General features: G+C 42.1%; 1 protein-coding gene across 1 annotated transcript in view; it reads left to right on the plus strand.

The window, feature by feature from the left end:
* ERBB4 (erb-b2 receptor tyrosine kinase 4) overlaps positions 1-26,503 on the plus strand; it is a 978,527-nt gene that overhangs the window by 820,737 nt on the left and 131,287 nt on the right. The window contains exon 20 of the mRNA XM_054044415.1: positions 23,277-23,462. Coding sequence (XP_053900390.1) covers positions 23,277-23,462 — 186 coding nt within the window. The remainder of the gene's footprint in view (positions 1-23,276; positions 23,463-26,503) is intronic.

The following is a 26,503-nucleotide window of genomic DNA, read 5'->3' on the forward strand; positions in this document are numbered from 1 at the left end:
CAAAGAGACCAAGGAAGGTAGGGCGGAAAAGAAAAGTAAAGGTAACATTGTGTGAGCAGACACATCCCACTCAAATTCGGGAGACATAAACTGACTTTTATTTTCCTAGTTGTGCTCCCCTGCTGGTGCTGAATATTTTTCATTATTATTTTTATTTATTAGTATTATTATCTTATTTTTATTGTATTAATTATTTATATTAACATACACCTAGGAGCCCTAGTCATGGATCAGGACCCCATTGTGCTAGGCACTGTACAAAAGGACCTTGACCTTTCTAGTTCTCAGCATTTTGCTATATATTAGGGATTGAATCTGGATCAGAATTGTCTGGATCCAGACCAGTTTTCCCAAGATTTTAGTGTCTTCCTTCTGGATCTGAATTTTGAGGGGGATGACCTCATCAGCTTCTACTACACCTTCCTGTGAAGGAAGGAGGAAGGGTGCATGCTGGGACGGTCTTACTGCTAGGATCAACCAAGTGGCAACTGATAGGTTGGTATGTCCACAAATGCACAAGAAGGCAGTCATAGCTTTACATGTCCCTTAGTCCAGCAAGTAACGCACAATAGGGAGTATTGGTATTTTGTGTATATTGTTCCTGACATCTTAAAATGCAACTAAAATTACCGAAGCGAATAATGCCAAAAAATAGTAAAACAGGAGATGTAATTACCGAACAGTGTTTCACACATTCACTATGAGCAGAAATTCACAAAGAACATCCAACTTTAAAGTCGACTTTGGCACCAAGAACTGGGCAATTAGTGCCAACACATCACAATAAGAAACTGAAAGCCTATATTTAAGAACTTCCTATTATTTAGGAATTTTCTCTGCATGCCTCCTGCTCACATTAGCAATACAAAGTAGACACAGTGATGTTTCAATTTCTAAAGGGTAATGTATATGCCAGATTGCTGCTGCATTGACAGTAAATGAAGGTTTTATGGGCTCTCTGTTAATAATACAAGGTATTATTTTCATCAACTTAAACATAATAACTTCCAAACAAGCCACTGTTGGTTCAAGGTTAACCGTCAGCCAATCAGGATTTGATGAAAGCTTGAAGAAGAAAGGTCTTGATATTTAAGCCAACCAAGCAGGCTGTGAAAACTTATGTATGTGCCAGCTAAGCAATTTTTGAAGCGTGATTCTGTGTGACTGAACTGCCCCTTTCAGTGCTGAGTTATTACATTACAGTTTTTTGTGATAACAGATTGATATAGCTGAATATTAGCACTAGAATATTCCCCAACTCAGTGATTCACAAATCAGCAACAATGCAGAAAATACTTGAGGACAAAGGGTGCTGAAGGACCACTGCTATATTTGTCATTCTTGGTGTGGTATTGTAAAAATGCCCACATTTAAAAGGTGGTCAACATTAGATTAAGGATCAGAGGGGTAGCCATGTTAGTCTGAATCTGTAAAAAGCAACAGAGGGTCCTGTGGCACCCTTAAGACTAACAGATGTATTGGGAGAATAAGCTTTCGTGGGTAAGAACCTCACTTCTTACTTGCATCTGAAGAAGTGAGGTTCTTACCCACGAAAGCTTATGCTCCCAATACTTCTGTCTTAAAGGTGCCACAGGACCATCTGTTGCTTTTTATTAGATTAAGGAAGGACAAAGAGATTTTTGATGTGGTGAAAAAAAATCAAAGTTTGTAAGAAGTATGAATATGAGAGCCACACTATGTTATTTATAGAAATTGCAAGAATAGGAAGGAATATAAGCTCTATGTGTGCTTGATGAAATGTCAGTTTCACGATCTATTCTGCCTTTAAATTCTTCCCAAAACTCACAGTTTGGAATACTTCTTCAGAGCAGGGGGAACTGATTTATCTGCCGGCTGTTCAATGACAGATGACAATTTTTCTTTGTCTAGTTGCTGATTCCTGGCAGCTCTGATCCAGCAAAGATAACATTGATTGGCCTATAAAAATAAAAAGAATTAACATCTGCTTATATAAATATTCACTCCATTGTCTAACACTGATAAGCAAAAGATGTGGAGTGTTGACTGTTAAATTGTTGTATTGTAAGAAATAGGACTGGTAAATCCATTACATGCAGGAGTTTCTGATAGCTTTTGTAATGTTCTACTTATATCTTCATAGACATAATTGGAGTTAGTAGGATATACTGCAGTGGAGCTGAGATCATAATCTGTCTGACACTAATTGGTGTTTTCTTAAGGCCTAAATCAGCACCACTGAAGTAAACAGAAGTTGTACCATTGACTTTAGTGGGAGCAGGGCCAAGCTGTAAAAAAGAACCTATTTTCCTGCAGGGTTGCTGTTCGGTGTGTTTACGTAGATTATCATTGTTTGTATTATGTAGCATCTAGAGGCCCCAGCTAAGATCAGAACTCCATTGCCCTATACTAAAGAGTTTACAACCTAAACAGCCGGGAGGAAGGAAGTGTTATCATCTTCATCCCTATTTTACAGAGAGAAAACTGACATTGAATCCAGATCTCATAAGTCTCAGAGCAAATTCCTTTACCACGAAACTGTCTTTTTCTCTGGATTGAACATGCAGAGTGGTCTATGAATCTAGATCACTAAATGATATTGGCAAGTTCCTAGCAGTGAGGAGGTTTGGAAACTAACTTCCTAAAACATTTTTCAGAGATAACTAGAATTGCTTGGACATACACTTCACATACAAAATGACAGATATATAAGGCTCCCCTTGAAACAAAGCTGATTTTTCTGGTCAAACAGGTATAGAAACCTGCATTCTAGCATAACTAACATGGATTTCTATCACTCACAATGCTTGCCGCAAAAGACTGGTATTTTAAATAAGTTGGAGCACACTGGATATAACAGGCAAACTATATATAGTAACAGAGGGAAATTAGGGGTTCTTATCTCTGAGTTACTTATAAGGTGATTGAAATTGGATCCTAAAGCATTCTGCTTTAATGCAGAAAACCAAGTTTTAATTGGATAGACAAACTTTTATTGCACAAATCAGAATTAACTAATGGCCAGATAGACCAGGGCCCAAGTGTTATCTCAGCTCTGAGCACTGTAAGCGTGATCACAATATTTAAGAAAAAAGAGGTAATTACTTAGATCACGGAGATGTGATACCAAATTGCTTCTGAAAAGCGTGGTATTAGTGGTCAATAGCATCTTCCAGGGTGTTCATTAATCAGTTCGCAAAGTTACATACTGTGATATGGAACAATATCGATGCACTGCCATGAAACATCTGAGCCATAGTGAAACAACTGTTTATCTATTTGAAACCTGAGTCGTCAGCAAATGAGCTCTGTTTTAAATCAGCACCAGTTAAAGAAGCATACCATGCTTTGATATTGAGTGATATCAACACAAGTGCTAGGACGACCGTTAGCCTGAATACCTTAAAAATATACCCTGGTATTGCTGACACTTCTCATGGTCAGATTTTACCCTCTATTTGAGTTTAATAGGAGTTCCACATGTGTAGGCCAAAGGCAGAATTTAGCCCTTAGTAAATTTCTATTCTGCAGCTATTCTACCTCAAGCCATTGTTTTGTAAGTGAAGCAGGATTGGACTAGGTAAGTGCTTGGATGGAGATATCTGGGGACAAAATAAGTACTATAAGAATGGTGCTAGTGATAGAGCTGATCAGAAAACAGGAAAGAGAGGAGTACAGATGGCAGGAGAAGTGAAGCTGATGTGAAAAGACTGAGCGGGTGGGTGGGAGGTCCTGGCTTCTTGTCTTCATGGTTCAATAAAACCAATATTTGAACTGGTAAAAAAAAATTGAGGGCTTAAACTTTAGAACTTTTAAATTTCAGAAAAAATATTTTCATGTTTTTTTTTTTTAATTCCATTGAAAATCATTATTTGTTTACACTTAAACCTTCCCCTGCAATGTTTGCCACACAAATTTGACATTCTCGTGGGTCATTACACTAATTGAATCTATTTTCCCATATTAAGTATCCCCATACCTTCTATGGTTTCTTGATTATCACTTCAAAAGTTTTTTTTTTCCTCCTCCTGCTGATGATAACTCATCTCAATTGATTGGCCTCTTACAGTTGGTATGGCTACTCCCACCTTTTCATGTTCTCTGTATGTATAAATATCTTCTTGCTGTATGTTCCATTCTAAGCATCCGATGAAGTGGGCTGTAGCCCACGAAAGATTATGCTCAAATACATTCTGTAAAGTGCCACAAGTGCTCCTGTTCTTTTTGCGGATATAGACTAACACAGCTGCCACTCTGAAACCATTCTTGTGACAGTGTGCGAGAACCTGAAAATGAAATTGTCTAGAACCAAAAGTGAAACTGTGAAGTCTGTTTTGATTTCTCAGATGCAAGACATGAAGCAATGTGCTAAGGCAATAAGTATATTCAGTGCCCCACCCCAATTTTTTTAGTTTTAATATTGATAATATAATTGATAACTTTAATTGTGGCATTAAAAAAACAGAGCTTTTAAGTATCTGGTCATAAGGTCAAGCTTTCCTGTGGTGTGAGAAAATTACCTGAATGTGACTTTTTCAAAGTAACATCCCAAGACTCTTCAAAAGGACTGAGAACTTGACGAATGTTTTCCATTGAGACACTGTCATCTCTCTTCTTACATTAAAAACAAACAAAGCAGTAACTCTCTGCTGCTGAAAGGGGTTTACAGCTAAAACTATGAAAATATTTATTAACTGGTCAATTATGATTTGTTTTTGTCCTGTTGTGGTAACGATGACAAAGAGTAATGTTTTTGGACAATGTACTTTTGAAAGTTTTTTGCTACTAGCACTAGGTAGTTCTCACCAATCAAAACCAAAAGCAATTGTCTTTCTCAATTTTTTTTCTGGAAATAATGGTTTATTTCACAAGCTGAAAGAAAACCCTTTGCCCGTAAGTTTGTGAACTTTTCAGAACAGCCATGCATACAATTTTACATGGGGGAAAATAATCTGCAAAATGTTTCACTTCCTTCGCAAGATTTTGCTGTATCAAAGTGAAACCCAGAAGCTTGCAGAGCATAACAGTAGGTCAAATTTCCATTTTGCCGCATTATTGCGGGGGCTGAAATTGAATGTAAAACTGCTTAACTTCAGTGTGTTAAATCTGGATTATTGTCCTAAACTTCAGAGGTCCCTAGCAGTTCAACTCCCCATAGGGGCCATGATTTGTAACACCAGCCTTAGTTGGGTGGTCTGTGGGAATCAAACCCATAATCTTTGACTAGGAAACCATGAGCCTCTATGCTGTGTCTGGACTGACGGACTTGATCATGTGTGAGCATGGGTCTTGCTGTTGTTAAAGTTTGATTCTAGTTAGTCTTTCACATAATCGTCTGAAAGTTGGGCTCAATGATCTGGAAAGCTGATGCATGTAAGCCACTGTAGCGTGATACTTTTAGGAGAAGGTCTAATTTAACTAGTCCTGCTGTTGTGTAATGCAATCAATGGCAATTTGTAAACTCCCAGCTGGAACACTCGATTCACATTTGTGGTGGATTCAGTTCTACCTGTGATCGCTACGCTGATCTGAAAACAGCACAGGCACAGGTCAAACGCATATCTTCATATATGCAAATGAAGGTGCCAGTATTCTCTGTGCCAAAATATTGACTCTGGCTGTTGCAGTGTGAAATAAGCTGGGCCCACAGGTTTGTGCGGTGGTTGTCAAGGTAGTCAGAAATGCTGCTAAAGGTTAGCACAGCTGGAGTTTTGCTCATGCTGTCATCCAGTTGAAAATCCTCTAAACATATTTTGTAATAAGGAGTCATGCTAGGGAAGTGATAAGTAAACAAGCAGAGGAGAACTGGCAATGAGAGTCTAGAACAAAATAAAAATATTGTTTATTTTCCCCTCCCAAAGGGAATGAAATATCACAGACTGCGGTATAGGATTCTCAACCTCACCCACCAAAATTACTGTACCTTCTTCTGTGGGATAGGCCTGTCATTAAAACACGGTGCTGAGGTTCTGAAGATCTAGGCTCCATTCCCAGTTCTGCCACAGACTTCCTGGATGACCTTGGGCAAATCACTTAACCTCTCTCTGGGCCAGATCCTTAAAATAGGTGAAATACCCTAGCTCATTTGAAATCGATGGAGTTACAATTTACACCAGCTTGGGACCTGGCCACGGGGGGATGTCTATGCTCAGATTACCTACATGTAAAATAGGAGTAATACTGAACTGTTACCAGACAAAGGCCAGTGCATCAAATATAAAGCTCCCAACAGCAGCAGAATTCCAATCCCTTTCTTCAGGAATAGGTTTGTTTTTCAAAACAAGAACAGTCCAAAAACACCAGCTACTTTTATTCGCCTCTCCCACATTGGTGTTTGGTCTCTGCTCACAAAGCAGGTATTTGCCAGCCAGGCCTTCCAAATAGTTGGTGTGGAGAGTGTCCTTTCAGCACCTTCCCTCAAACCCTGGATCTCCTGTGAGAAGCCGCCTTCTCCCTGCAAGTCTCTCCGTAACTGAGCTGTTTGCTTGCCTTTAAGCTGAGGACTATTTGAGCTTCAGGCTACCACCTAAATCCCTGGCCTCAAACCCATCACCGGGTAGAGAGCCAATTAGGCAGAGGCAAGGCTAAACCCACCTCCCTTAAAGAGCTGTCACACTCCCTCACAGGCTATTTTGAGGTTTTGATTGTTTATAAAGTGCTGCCAGCTCTCTCCAGGGAAAGTATAATAGCAATGCAAAATGGACGTAGTGTTGTTTTCTGAGGACGACGTACAATGTATAGTTCCATAGTTCAATGTTTCTAAAAGCTCTGGGATTTTTATATATGGCACCAGTTCTGAATGTTATGCTGCTGGAATCAAGTGAATGGAATTGTATTCTTCCAGTGTTTGCCTCTAGGTATTAATTACAGTATTCTACCTAATACAAAAGAGATACTTGCTTCTAGCATTTCCTCTCATGAGCAACTTTGGATAGTTTGATCTTATTGATCAACCTGAGATTTATTTATTTTTAAATTGCTGTTATGAGGCTAGTGTGTGTCCTGTCTTCAAGACCGCTTTTATACAGAACTTTGGCATCATCACAATATGTGCTTCTCTCTGCTTGGGGTGACCCATATTAGCAGCATGCTAATATGAGTCGTCATGGGCAGAAGGAGTTAATCTGATGACACCAAAGCTCTGTATAATTATGTGCACAACAACTTATATTGATAGCATTTGTGTGTGTATAGACAGATACTTATCTATCAGTTTATCCAGAGATACACTTATTTGTCTGTCCACACATAAGAACGGCCATACTGGGTCAGACCAAAGGTCCATCCAGCCCAGTGTCCTGTCTACCGACAATGACCAATTCCAGGTGCCCCAGAGGGAGTGAACCTAACAGGTAATGATCAAATGATCTCTCTCCTGCCATCCATCTCCACCCTCTGACAAACAGAGGCTAGGGACACCATTCCTTACCCATCCTGGCTAATAGCCATTAATAGACTTACCTCCATGAATTTATCTAGTTCTCTTTTAAACCCTATTATAGTTCTAGCCTTCACAGTCTCCTCTTTTCCAAGCTGAAAAGTCCTAGCCTCTTTAATCTCGCCTCATATGGGACCCGTTCCAAACCCCTCATCATTTTAGTTGCCCTTTTCTGAACTATTTCTAATGCCAGTATACCTTTTTTGAGATGAGGAGACCACATCTGTACGCAGTATTCAAGATGCTCCATCTTATTCTCTATTCCTTTTTTAATGACTCCTAACATCCTGTTTGCTTTTTTGACTGCCTCTGCACACTGCGTGGATGTCTTCAGAGAACTATCCACGATGACTCCAAGATCTCTTTCCTGATTAGTTGTAGCTAAATTAGCCCCCATCATATTATACGTATAGTTGGGGTTATTTTTTCCAATGTGCATTACTTTACATTTATCCACATTAAATTTCATTTGCCATTTGTTGCCCAATCACTTAGTTTTGTGAGATCTTTTTGAAGTTCTTCACAGTCTTCTTTGGTCTTAACTATCTTGAGCAATTTAGTATTATCTGCAAACTTTGTCACCTCCCTGTTTACCCCTTTCTCCAGATCATTTATGAATAAGTTGAATAGAATTGGTCCTAGGACTGACCCTTGGGTAACACCACTAGTTACCCCTCTCCAGTCTGAAAATTTACCATTTATTCCTATCCTTTGTTCCCTGTCTTTTAACCAGTTCTCAATCCATGAAAGCATCTTCCCTCTTATCCCATGGCAACTTAATTTACGTAAGCCCCTTTGGTGAGGGACCTTTTCAAAGGCTTTCTGGAAATCTAAGTACACTATGTCTACTGGATCTCCCTTGTCCACATGTTTGTTGACACCTTCAAAGAACTCTAATAGATTAGTAAGAAATGATTTCCCTTTACAGAAACCATGTTGACTTTTGCCCAACAAGTTATGTTCTTCTATGTGTTTGACAATTTTATTCTTTACTATTGTTTCAACTAATTTGCCTGGTACTGACATTAGACTTACTGGTCTGTAATTGCCAGGATCACCTCTAGAGCCCTTTTTAAATATTGGCATTACATTAGCTATCTTCCAGTCAGTGGGTACAGAAGCTGATTTAAAGGACAGGTTACAAACCATAGTTAATAGTTCCACAATTTCACATTTGAGTTCTTTCAGAACTCTTGGGTGAATGCCATCTGGTCCCAGTGACTTCTTACTGTTAAGTTTATCAGTTAATTCCAAAACCTCCTCTAGTGACACTTCAATCTGTTACAATTCCTCAGATTTGTCACCGACAAAGGATGGCTCAGGTTTGGGAATCTCCCTAACATCCTCAGCCGTGAAAACTAAAGCAAAGAATTCATTTAGTTTCTCCGCAATGACCTTATCGTCTTTAAGTGCTCCTTTTGTATCCCAATCGTCCAGGGGCCCCCAGGTTGTTTAGCAGGCTTCCTGCATCTGATGTACTTAAAAAAACATTTTGTTATTACCTTTTGAGTTTTTGGCTAGCTGTTCTTCAAACTCCTTTTTGGCATTTCTTATTACATTTTTACACTTAATTTGGCAGTGTTTATGCTCCTTTCTATTTACCTCACTAGGATTTGACTTCCACTTTTTAAAAGATGCCTTTTTATCTCTCACTGTTTCTTTTACATGGTTGTTAAGCCATGGTGGCTCTTTTTTAGGTCTTTTACTGTGTTTTTTTAATTTGGGGTATACATTTAAATTGGGCCTCTATTATGGTGTCTTTGAAAAGTGTCCATGCAGCTTGCAGGGATTTCACTCTAGTCATTGTATCTTTTAATTTCTGTTTAACCTCCTCATTTTTGCATAGTTCCCCTTTCTGAAATTAAATGCCACATTGTTGGGCAGTTGAGGTGTTCTTCCCACCACAGGAATGTTAAATGTTATTATATTATGGTCACTATTTCCAAGCAGTCCGGTTATAGTTACCACTTGGACCAGATCCTGCACTCCACTCAGGACTAAATCGAGAATTGCCTCTCCCCTTGTTGATTCCTGTACCAGCTGCTCTAAGAAGCAGTCATTTATAGTATCGAAAAATTTTGTCTCTGCATTTAGTCCTGAGGTGACATGTACCCAGTCAATATGGGGATAATTGAAATCCCCCACTATTATCGAGTTCTTTATTTTGATAGCCTCTCTAATCTCCCTTAGCATTTTATCATCACTATCACTGTCCTGGTCAGGTGGTCGATAATAGATCCCTACTGTTATATTCTTATTAGAGCATGGAATTACTAACCATAGAGATTCTATGGAACATGTGGATTCATTTAAGATTTTTACTTCATTTGATTCTACATTTTCTTTCACATATAGTGCTACTTCTCCCCCCTACCCCCAACGATAACAACTGTTCTGTCCTTCCGATATATTTTGTACCCCGGAACGATTGTGTCCTATTGATTGTCCCCACTCCACCAGGTTTCTGTGATGCCTATTATATCAATATCCTCTTTTAACACGAGGCACTCTAGTTCACCCATCTTATTATTTAGACTTCTAGCATTTGTGTACAAGCACTTTAAAAACTTGTCACTGTTTATTTGTCTGCCCTTTACTAATGTGTCAGATTCTTTTTTATGTAAATGTTTCTCATCTGATCTGGCCCATACTCTATCCTCTTCCATCTTCTCCTCCTGACTAGAACCTAGAGAATCTCTATCCATAGACTCTCCTCTAAGAGAAGTCTCTGTCCGATCCATGTGCTCTGCTGCCGCAATCGGCTTTCCCCCGTCTCTTAGTTTAAAAACTGCTCTGCAACCTTTTTAACGTTAAGTACCAGCAGTCTGGATCCACTTTGGTTTAGGTGGAGCCCATCCTTCCTGTATAGGCTCCCCCCATCCCAAAAGTTTCCCCAGTTCCTAATAAATCTAAACCCCTCCTTTCTACATCATTGTCTCATCCACGCATTGAGACTCTGAAGCTCTGCCTGCCTATCCGGCCCTGCGCATGGAAGTGGGAGCATTTCTGAGAATGCTACCATAGAGGTCCTGGATTTCAGTCTCTTTCCTAGCAGCCTAAATTAGGCCTCCAGGACATCTCTCCTACCCTTCCCTATGTCATTGGTACCTACATGTACCACGCCCACCGGCTCCACCCCAGCATTACACATAAGTCTATCTAGATGCCTCAAAGAATTGAAATATCACTCGGATGATATTTATAGCTATAATATATACATACATATACACACACACTTATATAGATATGTGGGTGTGTGCATATAATTGTATATTTCTATGTACCACCTCTAAAAACCCATATTAAAAGAATTTGTAGGTTGCAAAGTCAAGTACTTAAAGGTTAGGAAATGCCAGAGTTACGGTTGCCCCTTGTGCAGGTGCCTAACGATACCATCTTTAATTACCTGAACTCATACTATTTTCTCCACAGGTCCCCAGCTTAATTTATTGAATGGATAGTCAATATTGTTTTTATCCTCCACAGTCAGTACGTGGCCCCCATCTGTTTATTGCACATATTCAAACCCTGCACAGCATGCAAAATTATGATTTTCCTTCTGGGCATTTCCATGGTGCTCTCACTGTAGTATTAGAGTGTTTAACAAACACTGACAAATGTATCTTCACAACATTTTTTAGGTGGGGAACACAGAGATTAAGGGCAAAAATATCAGAAAAGTCCACTACTTTAATCAACTTGGGTCATTTAGACCTTTAGATCCACCACACAGATCTTTACTGCTTGAGCTGATGTAGTAGCTGGTAACAGTAGTAGGTTGTTATCCACTGTGGACCAGCCGCTAGAGCGGAATCATAGGCATCCCTGGCCAGTGGGTTTCACAGCTATTTGCTGACAGCAGAGGAATGTAGAGACTCAGAACTCCTGGTTTCGATTCCAGGTTTCGAAGAGCACCTGGTATTGGCCGCTATCGGAAGACAGGATACTGGGCTAGATGGACCATTGCTCTGACCCAGTGTGGCCACTCTTTTATGTTCTTATGTGTTCTCTAGTATTTAATAGAGCATTTTCCCCCGGTGACCGCAACTTATCTCTGACCCCCTCATCTCCTAATCACATTTCTATTTTGTCTCCTGCACCTCTCTGATCCTATCCATACGTGTCCCCTCCCTCTCTGCCACGCCCCACCCTGTGGCTCTTGCCACCCCATCTCCCCACCATTTCTCACCCCTCATTCAAATCAGGTGCTTACTCCCCCTCCTCCATGCTGGTTGGGTGTGAGCACAGGGAATATTGAGAGTTCAGGAGACAGTGAGTCTCTCTGCTTTCAGTTTCTGTGCCTGGCATCACAGCAGTCCCCAACAGTGCAAAGAGCAACTGCAGGGCAAGTCTAGCTCATCCGCCGAAGCCTTATCTGAGCATGTCAATGCAGATCAGCTGCCAAACTCTAACAAGTCTCTACTGAGCATGTGCAAACTGTATTTTTAATTAATTAACCTATTTATGTATGTGGAGGCTCATAACTTGACCATATTTGGGAGAATTTCCATGGGGATGGTCAATGGGGCATGTCCCGGACATTCTGGCAACTCCCTGATCCAAACCATGATGGAAGTAGAGCTTCTCAACAAAATGGTTGTAGGATTTTTTTTTAATAACCAAAAAGCAATGATTTTTTTCCCTAATTATATTCTTGGAAAAAATTTAGCTTGAGGCATGGAAAATTTCATCCCAAACAGTTAGTTTGGCAAAGTTAAAAGCAACTGAAAACAGATTCTCATATTGGGAAGTATCAGGCAACCATCACCATCTATAATAAATGTGTTTTGTGTGTATGTATATCTATCTCCTTACGTTTCTTGTGTAGTCTACATATGGCCAAGTCAGCTGTAAGCTAAAGGTGTAGCAAGGCCTAATGGCATATTAACTGGGAGGTTTTGAGAACAAAATGTGTTGAAAATATATCAGTCTATAATTGGATTCTCCCCGAGGCAGATCAGACATGCACTCTAGGCATGGCTTCTTGCTCTAGCTATTATAGGTATCATAAAATTAATGGAAAAAGAGTATCCACTGTCGTATCTCTGCTGTCACACAGCACACATTTTTGGCTTTCAAAGAAATGCGCAGCCCAGTAAAACAAACCAACAGCTTTTTAAGTACCCTAAAATTATTTCCATAGCAGTGAGCTAGGAAAATTAGCTGGGAAATGCAACTCTAACGAAGAATTTGGTTCCTTCTTTTAAGTTGAAAAACAGTTGGAACCAACAGGACAAGAAAACAAGTTTTGTTGTTCGTTTTTTTTGTCCTCCCCACCCCCAGTTTGTAGGACATTGATAGGAAAAACGTGGACTCCAAGAGCCACATACTTCACTTGCTCAGGGAAGTAGAGCTTATCTAAGCACTCTGGACTAAATTAAGCTTGTCCTTGTGAGAGTGCTCTAGAATGGGGAGATTGTTCCTCCTCTTTTGGTTCAGGAGGGCAGGCATCATCTGACGAGCCCCACAGAAGGCATTGCTGTGTGAGTAAAGGTCCCTCCACCCCATGCACTAAGAAGGCTGCATTTGGAGGAGCACTGGCTACCTCTTTGCAACGTGTTAAAACCCACTCAGCATTCATATCAGAGTTCAGGAGCTTACCTGCATCCGGGCACCAATCATGCATGAAGTGCATCTCCTTGTCCTATCCAACATGGTTCAAGCTCTTGGGAGTCATAATCAGGCCCTTTATGGGAAAGTAATAAGTAATACATTGGACCCCTATTCTGTGGTTCTGTAATTGGTTTATGGGTCAGAGTGATCAAAGCTTTTGTTAGAGGGTGACAGGATCTACAACCCCTTGTTGGGGTGTGGGGCTCTTCTGAGGACATGCTACATGGATAGGAATTAGAACCCTGCATAAAGCAGCTTGAATACATTCTGTAGACTCTTGGTGGCTGGTGAAGTTGTTAACTCCCACCTGTTTATAGAAGAGGTGGGCCTGACCCCGCAGTGAGAAGAAACTAAGGTCAGCTAGCTACTTGCTACAACAAGTCAGGAAAAGATCTTGGAATCATCGTGGATAGTTCTCTGAAAATGTCCGCGCAGTGTGCAGAGGCGGTCAAAAAAGCAAACAGGATGTTAGGAATCATTAAAAAGGAGATAGAGAATAAGACTGAGAATATATTATTGCCCTTATATAAATCGATGGTACTCCCTCATCTCGAATACTGCATACAGATGTGGTCTCCTCATCTCAAAAAAGATATACTGGCACTAGAAAAGGTTCAGAAAAGGGCAACTAAAATGATTAAAGGTTTGGAACGGGTCCCATATGAGGAGAGATTAAAGAGGCTAGGACTCTTCAGCTTGGAAAAGAGGAGACTAAGGGGGGGGATATGATAGAGGTATATAAAATCATGAGTGATGCGGAGAAAGTGGATAAGGAAAAGTTATTTACTTATTCCCATAATACAAGAACTAGGGGTCATCAAATGAAATTAATAGGCAGCAGGTCTAAAACAAATAAAAGGAAGTTCTTCCTCACACAGCGCACAGTCAACTTGTGGAACTCCTTACCTGAGGAGGTTGTTAAGGCTAGGACTATAACAGAGTTTAAAAGAGAACTGGATAAATTCATGGTGGTGATTCATTCATTAATGGCTATTAGCCAGGACAGGTAAGGAATGGTGTCCCTAGCCTCTGTCTGTCAGAGGGTGGAGATGGATGGCAGGAGAGAGATCACTTGATCATTGCCTGTTAAGTTCACTCCCTCTGGGGCACCTGGCATTGGCCACTGTCGGTAGACAGGATACTGGGCTAGATGGACCTTTGGTCTGACCCGGTACGGCCTTTCTTATGTTCTTATAAACACAGCGGCCCTGTCTGTGCTGAACTTGTGGTCAAGTTACATGGTTGAGGTTAAAACGATTTTGAGCCTGGCTTGTCTGCCCCAGGTGGCTGGGTCCAGAAACCATTTTAGCTAGAATTTTGGAGTTAGGTGCCCAACTCCCAATGAACCTCAATGTTGTTAGAGTGCCTAAATCCCATAGGCATATTTAAAATCTCACCCTTAGTCCTCAATTTGGCTACATGCCCATCCAGCACAGACATATTTTTACTTGCCAGTGGTATCTACACAACCGTCCTCCTCATTGGGTATGTCGTCATCTTACTAAATGGCCTTAACATTGGGATCAGTGTTGAACATTAATATAACATTGACATTAGTTTTTGATTTAGGCTGTGTACATAAATCAGAGTTGAGTTTAATATATCTGGCGACAATAATTAAATTCATTAAAAAAAAGAGGAGAGAGGCTACGAATGAGCAACATGACAGATGATTTCTTTATATGAAACATACTACGTGGACATCAGAATACTAAATGAAAAACAGAATGCTTAGTTAAAGTCACTTGGCATTCTCCCTGGGATGAGGCTGATGCAGTACAACATCATTGCTGCCAGGTACCTGAGCAAATAGCCATTTACTGAAGGGAGGTCTTTCTTCACCCACCTTCACCGAACCATAGATTTGATCTGGCTAGGTCAGTCCCTCGTCTGAAGAGCCCCAGGTGAGACTTCTTGTCACTGCAAATGGTCTGTTGTTTTGTTCTAATAGTGAATTAGTGTCCAATGGACTATATCACATCCACAGTCCTGTCATTCCTCAAATTCCGACATAAGCAATGACATTATTGAGATCAAATGTTTTGTCCTCTTCTTTCCCTGCTTTTTCTTTAAGTTGGAAAGATATGTTTTTTCTTAGAGGGAGAGAGAGCAGTTATATCTTGTGGTTAGTTTGGGATTCTGGTGATCTGCCTCCAAAATGCCAACTCTGCTGTAGACTCCCTGTGTCGCCGTCCGTAATTATTGCGTCTCTCTGTCCGTCAGTTGCCCATCTGTAAAATGGGGAGGACGGGTAAAATTTTCAAAACCACCTCAGTGACTCGGGATCCTAAGTCTCACTGACCGTCAATGGGATCTAGTGGCCAGATCTTCAAAAGTTATTTAGACACCTACTGGGGTTTTCCAGAGGCATTTTGAAAATCCCCCTGGTGGGAGTTTGGTGTCTAACATGGTTAGGTGCTTCTGAAAATCCCTATCTGCATTTAGGTGCATTTAGGTACCTAAATACCTTTGAAAACTGAAAATCTGGCCCTTGGCCCTGTTGTGTTTATTTAGATTAAATATATGGGTCCAAAGAGTTAAAGGTGCTGACTTAGCCCAGTCACTGTCCAACATCAAACAGTTTTAAGTAAGGTTCAGGGTTTGGTATACAGAGACCTCAGCCTGCTTATTGTCATGGCAAATGCACCATTGAAAATCCTTTTAACCCTGTATTAACAATACAAAAAAGAAGGGGAAAATAGTTAAAGCGTTTGAAATGTAAAGTACTAAATAAAGCAGTGGTTCTCAACCAGGGGTCTAGAGCCCCCTAGTGGGCCACAAGCAGGTTTCAGAGGGGTCCACCAAACATAGCTGGCATTAGAGTCGCTAGAGCCCGGAGCAGAACGCTGAAGCCTAGCCGCGCAGGACTGCAGTATAGGGCACCAAGCCCCAACACCCAGGGCTGAAGCCAAAGCCTGAGCAACTTAGCTTCACGGTGCCCGAGGTGGCGTGGAGCTCCGGGCAATTTCCCTGCTTCCTACCCCTTACAGCCCGGGCTTTTATATGGAGAAAAACAGCTGTTGTGGCACAGGTGGGCCATGGAGTTTATATAGCGTGTTGTCAGGGGCCTCTGAAAGAAAATGGTTGAGAACCCCTGAAATAAAGAGACAAGGTGGGTGAGGTAAGATCTTTTATTAGGCCAGCTTCTGTTGATGAGAGAGACAAGCTTTTGAGCTACACAAAGCTCTTCTTCAGGTCTAACTGTGTATCTCAAAGTCTTGTCTTTCTCACCGCAGAAGTTGGTCCAATGAAAGATATTACCTCACCCACTTTGTGTCTCTAATATCCTGGGACCAACACAGCTACAACACTGTAAGTATTAAATAAGCCTGTCATTTTAACATCCTGTTCCCTTTCCCTTTGCTGGAGAGAGTATTTTTGGAAGGGAAAAAACCCTTGTTTGACTGTCTTTTAGATGGTAATTGTCGTTTTGGGGAAAAGAGAGAGGATGTTAGTTGAGGTAGGCTGGAGCTGTCATTGCTGCTGTTGTTAAAGCCCAATCCCATTTTCTAGAAAACAAGACAAACACACATACAGGAAGGGAGAGAAAAGAACAGCAAAGCAAATAGAAATGCAGCGTCTTCCTCTGAAGTTGACTTTCACTTGCAATCTCATGGCTGGAAAACACAGGCCCAGCACGTGGTCTTACCAGCCACTCCGAGAACTTGCAAACTTGTACCAGCATTAGGTTGTTTAGGGCATTGCTCTTAGTTGCCTCTCTGGTCATAGGCTGACATCAGTATAACAGCATATGCAGTCTTGGCCAGCTGACCCAGACTCTTATTAAACAGAAGGCAAAAGGATAGAGAAAAAAGGAAGAAAATATGTAAGGTGAGGAAGGAGAAGGACACAGAGGGGTGGGGGAAGCCAAAATCTCATTATCTCATAGACTCATAGACTTTAAGGTCAGAAGGGACTCATAAACTCATAGACTCATAGACGTTAAGGTCAGAAGGGACCATTATGATCATCTGGTCTGACCCCCTGCATGCTGCAGGCCGCAAGACCCTTCCCTGGACTCTACCGTTGAAGTCCCCAATCCTGTGTTTTAGTGACTTCAATCGGCTGAGACCCTCCTGCTAGTGATCCCTGCCCCATGCTGCGGAGGAAGGCGAAAAACCTCCAGAGGCTCAGCCAATCTACCCTGGAGGAAAATTCCTTCCCGACCCCAAATATGGCGATCAGTAATACCCCGAGCATATAGGCAAGAGTCTCTAGCCTGACCCTTGTTGGCCATTATGCTGTTCATGTACCATTGCTTGGTTTTCCTTGGCTACTATGTTTTATCATTAAACCATTCCCTCCATAAACTTATCCAACTTAATCTTAAAACCAGACAGGTCCGTCGCCCCCACCGTTTCCCTCGGAAGGCCGTTCCAATATTTCACCCCTCTGATGGTCAGAAACCTTCGTCTAATTTCAAGCCTAAACTTCCCCCCGGCCAGTTTGTATCCATTCGTTCTCGTGTCCACATTAGTACTAAACTGGAATAATTCCTCTCCCTCCCTTGTATTAACCCCTCTGATATATTTAAAGATAGCAATCATATCCCCCCTCAGCCTTCGCTTTGTCAGACTAAACAACCCAAGCTCCTCTAATCTCTTTTCATACGACAGGTTTTCCATTCCTCTGATCATCTTAGTCGCCCTTCTCTGCACCCGTTCCAGTTTGAGTTCATCTTTTTTAAACATTGGAGACCAGAACTGCACACAGTACTCCAAATGAGGTCTCACCAGCGCCTTATACAACGGAAGCAGGACCTCCCTATCTCTACTAGATATACCTCGCCTAATACATCCCAAGACCGCATTGGCTTTTTTCACCGCCACGTCACATTGCCGACTCATAGTCATCCTGCGGTCCACAAGGACCCCTAGGTCCTTCTCCTCTTCCGTTACTTCTAACCAATGCGTCCCCATCTTGTAACTAAAATTGTTATTATTCGTCCCCAAGTGCATCACCTTACACTTTTTACTATTAAATTTCATCCTATTTCTGATACTCCAATTCACAAGCTCATTCAAGTCTCCCTGCAGAGTATCCCTATCCTCCTCCGAGTTTGCAACTCCTCCCACCTTCGTATCATCCGCAAACTTTATCAGCCCACTCTTGCAATCGGTCCCGAGGTCAGTTATAAATAGATTAAATAAGATGGGTCCCAAAACCGAACCTTGAGGCACTCCACTAGTAACCTCCCTCCAACCCGACAATTCACCCTTTAATACGACCCGCTGCATTCTCCCCATTAACCAATTCCCTATCCACCTCTGGATTTTCATATCGATCCCCATGTTATTCATTTTAACCAATAGTTCCTCATGGGGTACTGTATCAAACCATTATGATCATCTAGTCTGACCTCCTGCATGATGCAGGCCACAAAAGCTGACCCACCCCCTTTCCCTTGACTCAGCTGTTGAAGTCCCCAAATCCTGTGATTTAAAGACTTCAAGTTGCAGAGAATCCTCCAGCTAGCGACCCCCGCCCCATGCTGCGGAGGAAGGCAAAAAACCTCCAGGGCCTCTGCCAATCTACCCTGGAGGAAAATTCCTTCCCGACCCCAAATAAGGCGATCAGTAGAATCCCGAGCATGCAGGCAAGATTCTCCAGCCAGACCCTCATTGACCATTGATACTATTTACCAGCGATGGCACGTTGTTGACCAATTGACTAAAATCACATTATCCCATCAAACCATTCCCTCCATAAACTTATCTAGCTTAATCTTAAAGCCAGAGAGGTCTTTCGCCCCCCCTGTTTCCCTCAGAAGGCTGTTCCAAAATTTCACCCCTCTGATGTTTAGAAACCTTCGTCTAATTTCAAGCCTAAACTTCCCCACGGCCAGTTTATATCCATTCGTTCTCGTGTCCACATTAGTACTGAGCTGAAATAATTCCTCTCCCTCCCTGGTATTTATCCCTCTGATATATTTAAAGAGAGCAATCATATCCCCCCTCAGCCTTCTTTTGGTTAGGGTAAACAAACAGAGCTCCTCGAGTCTCCTTTCATACGACAGGTTTTCCATTCCTCTCATCATCCTAGTGACCCTTTTCTGTACCTGTTCCAGTTTGAGTTCATCCTTTTTAAACATGGGAGACCAGAACTGCACACAGTACTCCAAATGAGGTCTCACCAGTGCCTTGTATAACGGAAGGAGCACCTCTTTATCCCTACTAGATATACCTCGCCTAATGCATCCCAAGACCGCATTAGCTTTTTTCACGGCCACGTCACATTGACGACTCATAGTCATCCTGCGGTCAACCAGGACTCCAAGTGGTGCTGAAGAATGTAGTCCACACTAGTGGAGGGAGTGGTTTCATCTGTCTGGCCCAATTTGGTGAAGACATCCCTCAGGATTAGGTGTGTAGGAGATCCAGGCTCCCAGGAGATGTTGAGGGTGTTGGTCCTGCTTTGAGCAGGGGATTGGACTAGATGACCTCCTGAGGTCTCTTCCAACCCTAATCTTCTATGATTCTATGAGGGTAGCAGCCATGATGATAAAACTTGCAGCAACCGTTGCTGGCAGACAGTTCCTTTTCCAGATAATTTTCCCCAAAGTCTTTTCCTGTTAAGAACCCCAAAAGGGAGGGCTGACCACCAAGCAGCCTAATTCCCAACACACCAATTTTGTTTCATTGACTTTTGGTCTTGTTTACCAAGCATAATCCTCAGACAGTCCTTGAACTGTATCCATAAAACCCTTTTTGTTTAAAATAATTCGTTTTTTCTGTCTCCTGACATCTTGTCCTAATTCTATAACAGGTTATTGTGACAATTTCACTCACTTTTTACAGCAGAGGTTACAGGTAGGATAAATATGTAAGCCCAAATATCACTACAGCCCTGATGTGCCCAAATTGCTTTTGAAAAGGGGACTCAGGCTCCCAAGGCAATAAGGTGGTTTTGAAAATCATAATACCTCCTTCTTGTTGTTGTTTGTCTGTCTTGTCTATTTAGATTATAAACCGTTCCAGTTAGAGTCTATATGTGTGTACAGTACCTGACACATTGGGGTCCTGACCTCAGCTGGGTCCTATAGATGCTAATGTAATACAAATAGCACTAATTTTACTAATGAAGAAATTTGTGTGAAGTCAGGATTCATGCAAAATTAATATCCCTTGTAGATGAATGGTCTAGAGCTGTAGTGAAGGTGTTGCTGCTCTCTGCTACATTACAAGCCTTAATTTAATACAGAGCAGTCCTTAAGAGTTTATAAAAATACCACTTTTTCCAGGACCTCTGTCCAAAACTCATGAGGAAACATGAACTTCCTAATAATACCAGGATGTGACAAATGGCAGTGCTTACTTTTATTATTGTACAGAAACATCTTCCCTTTAGACTCAAATAGAGTTACAAATGGTATGTGGCTAGAGACTAATAGGAGAGATGCTTCAAAGCTTTTTTGTCCACGCCCTTCTTGTCCATGGTGGGCCAAAAAAGAAAAAAAATGTCTATGTTCTAATCTGTTCTCAATATAAAGAAAAATGCTCCCACTTCAAAGGTGCTAGAGAAACACCTGTTACGTTACCCAAAGCCAGGGAAGTGTGTGGGGAGATTTCCCCCTGGTGCAACTCCAGGAGAAAATATACGGGGTAATAAAGAAAAAGAAAGGCAAAGTAATTTTGTTTCTCGAAAATGGATAATGCACCTGTCAACATGTATTTAGTCTGGCGGCCTTCAGTGACATTTTCTAGTGACAGCAGAAGAGAGGCTAAAATTGCATCTAGGAGACCCCATATAGAGTCGGGAAACAGAGATCTGTATTAATTTTAACATGGAGCAAATTGCTTAAGCCAAACTCCCCCCATATCATTTGTTGCATTAGGATCTCCCTCACACCCCTCCTCCAAAATGCCCCACTGACTAGTTCGGTGTTGGGTTGGTGTTTTTTTTTTTCTTCACATACATTTCAAAAGAAAAAGGAGAAAAATCTGAGGCCATCTGCTATCTTCTTTATGGGGAAAAAATAAAACCTACAATTAGTGTTTTGTTCATCTTTTCTTTTTTGAAAAAAAGAGAACTATTATGCAAATACTCCACAATTTGGTTTCAAATACTCTTTGTACTGTGATGAACAATTTTCTTTAATACAAACCCAACCTCCTTGCCAGGACTTTTTTTTTAATATGGGGGGGAAAAAACTTTTATGAAACTTCTCTTTATTGTTGTGTTTTTCCGATGCTAAGGTTTTGTCATCCTCTCTTTGTGTGGTATTATTATTGCCGTTATTCTTTAAGTGGTCAGTTATACATTGGATAGCTTTTTGGGGGGAGAAAACCAAAAGAGCTTCACAAAACCCCATTTCCATCTCGCTTTTCAGTGTTCCTTTGCCTCAGTGAAATGATTGCCATGGAAAGGCAGAGCTCAGTAAATCAGAGAGGCTTTTCCCCTTTCCTCTTCTGAACGCTGCCTGCCTGGTGGTGTCAGCTTTGCTGTAAGTGAAGATTTGCAGTTGAATTATAGCTGCAGACTTTGGTGTCTGATCCTGCAGGACTTGCAGTCGCTGGGAGATTCCGGAGTAAGGACTGAGTGTATAGAGCCAAGACTTGCAGCCCTTACTAGCAGCATTATTACAGTAACATGTAAAGGCCTCAGCTCAGGCGGGGCCCCCCGTTGTGCTATGCAGACAGGTAGCAAGGGACCGGTCCTGTCCCAAAGACGGGTCTAGAGAAGACAAAGGGTGGGAGAAAGGAAGGGTTATTAGCCCCATTTTATAACTGGGGAGCTGAGGCATGGAGAAATTAAGTGATTGGCCCCAAGGTCATACAGGAAGGCTGTGGAAGAGCTAGGAATTGAACCCAGGAGTAAGATTTTTCAAGAGTCTAAGTGCCTTAGGAACACAAGTCCCAATGAATTTTGATGAGATTTGTGAGCCTAATTCACTTAGACCCATTTAAAAATCCTGTACCAGATCTTCTCTGTCCCAGTCCAAGGCATGAAATAAAAAATGAACTTTGAATTAGGGAAAATTCCCATTACTCTCAGTTAGCTACCTAATAGGCTGGATCCTGCAGTGTGCTGAGCAGTCTGGCCATCATCCTACAAGGCCCTTCACCAGAGGCTTAGCTTTCACTGTGTGCTTTTAGCACTTTGCTGGGTCTGGAACGGTCAACATCATGTAGGATCGAGCCCCAGGACTTGTGTAGTGCTAGGACTAAGAGCTGCCAAGTCTGGTTCTTACACTATAATGCAGAGAGAAACAAATTTATTAGAGCATAAGCTTTCGTGCATATGCATCCGAAGAAGTGGGCTGTAGTCCACGAAAGCTTATGCTCTAATAAATTTGTTAGTCTCTAAGGTGCCACAAGTACTCCTGTTCTTTTTGCAGATACAGACTAACACGGCTGCTACTCTGAAACCTGTTATAATGCAGAGGTCATCAAACTGTGGGATGTGCTCCCTAGGAGGGTATGGAGGCAGGTTTGGGGGGCACAGTGGGCCTTGGCTAGCCCACATGGGGGGCAGGGAGGGAGCACCACCCAGCCCCGCCACGAACCTGGCCATGGCCCTGCGCCTGACCCTGTCCCCAGCCTCGGCATGGCTCTGCACCCAGCCAGGGGTCCAGCTGCTGGCCCCCACTCTGGCCCAGCTGTGGACCCAGCCCTAGCCTCAGCCCCTGGCCGTGGCTCTGTTCTCAGCCCCACCCCCAGCCTCAGCCCCCTTACCCCTGTCCGTGCTCTTCTCTCCCTGACCCCCAAGCCATGGCCCCACTCCAGGCTTTGGCTCCGGGGGGTGTGGGTGATGCAGACAGGGGGAAGGGGGCGTGACCCTCAAAAGTTTGGGGACCATTGCTATAACAGTTGCTTAATGCCAAGCACGTTTTGGGAAAGATGCAAGGAAATAGGTATTAATAGCTACGTCTCTTAAGGAGAAAGAGATTTCATGCTATGAATATGATCAGCTACATCACTGTTACCTCCTCAGGGGGCTGTCTCAGCAAGACGTGGTGTAGGGCAGGGCAGATTTTCCCTAACAGCTGTCAGTGGAAACTGTATGCGGCTTTACAGCAGCTGATGACCAGGCCCATTGTTTAGCCTTGTGTAACATAAATTACATCAATTTGGACCTTGCTGAAGAGTAGCTTGTGCTATCTCATCACAATGGGAAGATAGTGTGAAACTTTATTGTACTTTAGGGGACACCAAATCCCTTTTGATAGTGTGTGGGGAGCCGTAAAGCTGCAGTGAATGGAACCTTGGAATGCAATGATGGATTTGGGCTGTTTTTGTTGTTACAGGAAGCACTTATCATGGCAAGCATGGATCATCCACACCTGGTGCGATTACTGGGCGTCTGCTTGAGCCCTACTATTCAGCTCGTCACTCAGCTGATGCCCCATGGCTGCTTGTTGGACTATGTTCACGAACACAAGGATAACATTGGCTCGCAGCTCCTGCTGAACTGGTGTGTCCAGATAGCCAAGGTAAGGTCCTACCGTTTTTTGGATGTTTCCAGGATTAAACAAATGAACACAGTCGTTTCTGAAAGTCAGCAGTACCCATTCCTATGCAGAAAACAAGAGAGGAAAATCTATTCTTTTAAGACAGTTTGGTGATCTTTTTAATTACCTCTGTGCAATAATACAATACATACTGGTGAAGTAACGATCTGACTCAGCCCCATATACAAAGTGTTTTTTACTGTGGGGTTTTGGAAGATTTGAAGAGGAAAGGCCTCCTCTTCCCTAGATCCGAGTCCTGGCACAGAATGATTATGCAACCTCTACTGCTGCTGCTTCAGTAAGTAAGAATGACACCTTCAGAGTTCAGCTGTGTACTTGATTGCTCAAAGAGCGTCAATTGAGAGGTACTAACAGTAGACCTTAAATCCAGCCTTAATATACTCCTTACACAGTAGTGTGTTGTTCATGAACTTGTTGCAACAAATATGTTGGTATTTAATGGCATGCTTAGGAACCACTTTTTTAGGTATCAGGTCACGATGAATGAAAAGATTTGGAAGTGTTAAGGGACTACAATTTTCATCCATTGTACACTACCAGGGTGGTATCTCTCTTGCACATATGGCAACCAGAGGGGTATGAAGGGACTTTACTGTGTGTGTGTGATTGACTCTGAATCAGGCGCTAACTACTTGTACAATTATTTAAAAGTAACTTTTTCACAACAGAACAGAAAATGTTAGTAACTCCCATGTGAGTGCATGTTACAGATTATCCTTGGTGCCCAATCTGCGAGGGTAGGAATCTGCTATAGCAGCTGTTAACAAGTCCTGGCTCTTAGCTCAAGTTGTAGCAGCTTTAGCACTGGGGGGCCTACATTCAATCCCCAATGTGTCACATCAGGGGGAAAGTCATCACAAAAATATTGTTGTGGAGTTTTTTTGCTTTTGGTTTTAACAAGTAAATATTATGCTTATGAAAGTGAAGCACCAATGAAGTTGTCCAATGCAAGATCCAGCCCTGCATTTGTGTGCCAGAAGGGAAAGATGTCTGAGGGTTCAAACAGGTCCTTCTTTGCCTTTCTGCCTGTATCCCTATGAGGGGCAGAACACAAAGGCAGTCCTCTTGCCCTCTTCAAGGATTGCTCATTTTTCCAGGACTAGAGATTCAATCATTTTTCATTGACATTTTCAGGTACCTTGACAATGTATGAAATTACCTTAATGCTGGATGTGGGAGGATAATCCAAAGAGATACCATGTAATTAATATTTAATAAATGTTTTCATGTTGCATCAAAGCTGTAGATGGGGGCAGGGAGGAAGACAAATAGGCAAAAATATGTAGAGGTATATTTAGATATGGCAGCATCCATGATGCTAATGCAGCAGAAGATGTACAGCAGGGGGCCGATAACTGGGTAGGTGCCCATCTCTGGGTATTTGAAGGGGCATATCCAGAAGTGGTTTCAGCATGAGGATGGGAGAGCATATGTTTTTCTCTTGTCATCCTCTTCCTCAGCTCTTCCTCTTTTTCATCTGCTCTCCACTCTCTTGATTGTTGATGGTGGTTATTATTTATGACAAAACCCTTACTTAGTACCATACGCATAAAGATAACCAAAGGTCCATCCAGCCTAGTATCCTGTCTACTGACGGTGGCCAATGCAGGGCCCCAGAGGGAGTGAACCTAACAGGTAATGATGAAGTGATCTCTCTCCTGCCATCCATCTCCACCCTCTGACAAACAGAGGCTAGGGATACCCTTCCTTACCCATCCTGGCTAATAGGCATTAATGGACTTATTGAGACCAAATCTATTACTCTGTAATAGCTATGTAGGGATAGACTGATTCCATGCTGGAGCTGAAGCAGAACGGCAGTGACCAGTGGCAGAGGGTACTGCCAGACACTCAGCACTTCTGAAAGGAATTCATTCAAAATTGAGGCTCCTTATTGATGGGATTCTGTGTGGATTCAGGCACTTCGTTTGAAAATTGTAGCCTTAAGCTTTTCTTGGTGTGTGTGTATGGTGAGAGAAGGAGGTGAGGCATTACAAGTACTTAAAACCGAGCGATTAGGCTTTCCAGCACTCCAAGGAATGGTAGACCAAATGCATAATATTAACAGATGAACCATGAGGAAGAGGGAGGGAAATTCCCCGGAACGAAAGGTGGCCTATTAATGAGGAGAAGAAGCAAAGTTTAATTAATCCATCTTTCTCCATATCGCACTGGCATATGGTTAATTTTAATTTGGCCTTGTGTTACAGCATCAGGGTCATCTGCTTGGCTCCTCACAAGGGAAACTGTTATGAGCAGCTGTTTTTCTTGAAGCTGCATATTGCGTGCTAGACATAGTTGCCCTTTTAGTTCTTTGTAGTCACAGCTTAATTGGATTTGCCTCCTCTTAGTTGCTTAATGTGCATCTCCCTTTATTTTGCCTGCCTTGCTTTCCATGTGGGGATCACTATTGGTTTGCAAGAGGACTGAGAGCAGGAGACTCATATCTATTTCATGGGATGTTCCCCATTCTGCTGGTGTTAGCTTACCAGTGCATTTCTATGGTACGTAGTGATGAGATGGCTCATTTAGTTGGGTAGGTTTCCACAAATGTTGAATGCTACTGCACAATGCTGGTGTGGCAAAAAAAAAAAAACGTGATGGGTAAACCGCTGAGCATTTAAATACTTTCTTGAGCTCAAAGATTCTGATTGTGCCTGGCTTTTGAGTAGAAGGTTCACGGGGGGAAAGGGTCACCATCAGCACATGTGCACAAAGGTCAAGTGCAAGCAAGCCCGAGTGTGTAATCAACAGAAGAGAAGAAATAGTGTGTGGGATGGTTCTGACCCCTATCACATGCTAATGTTGCATAGCATTATCTCTGCATCACATGGCACTCCCCAAAGGAAATTCCCAGATACCTTTCCTTGCAGCTCTCACGTGATCTGGGTGTGTCTCACCAAATCAATTCTCTGCCATTGGTGCGTCTCAATTCTTCCTATTCTTGGCTTGTGGCACAAAATAGTTCCATCTAATCTAGGTTATTGGGTTAAATACAGTGA

The sequence above is a fragment of the Malaclemys terrapin genome, chromosome 11 (genome assembly GCF_027887155.1).
Source record: "Malaclemys terrapin pileata isolate rMalTer1 chromosome 11, rMalTer1.hap1, whole genome shotgun sequence".
NCBI classification, from domain to species: Eukaryota; Metazoa; Chordata; order Testudines; family Emydidae; genus Malaclemys; species Malaclemys terrapin.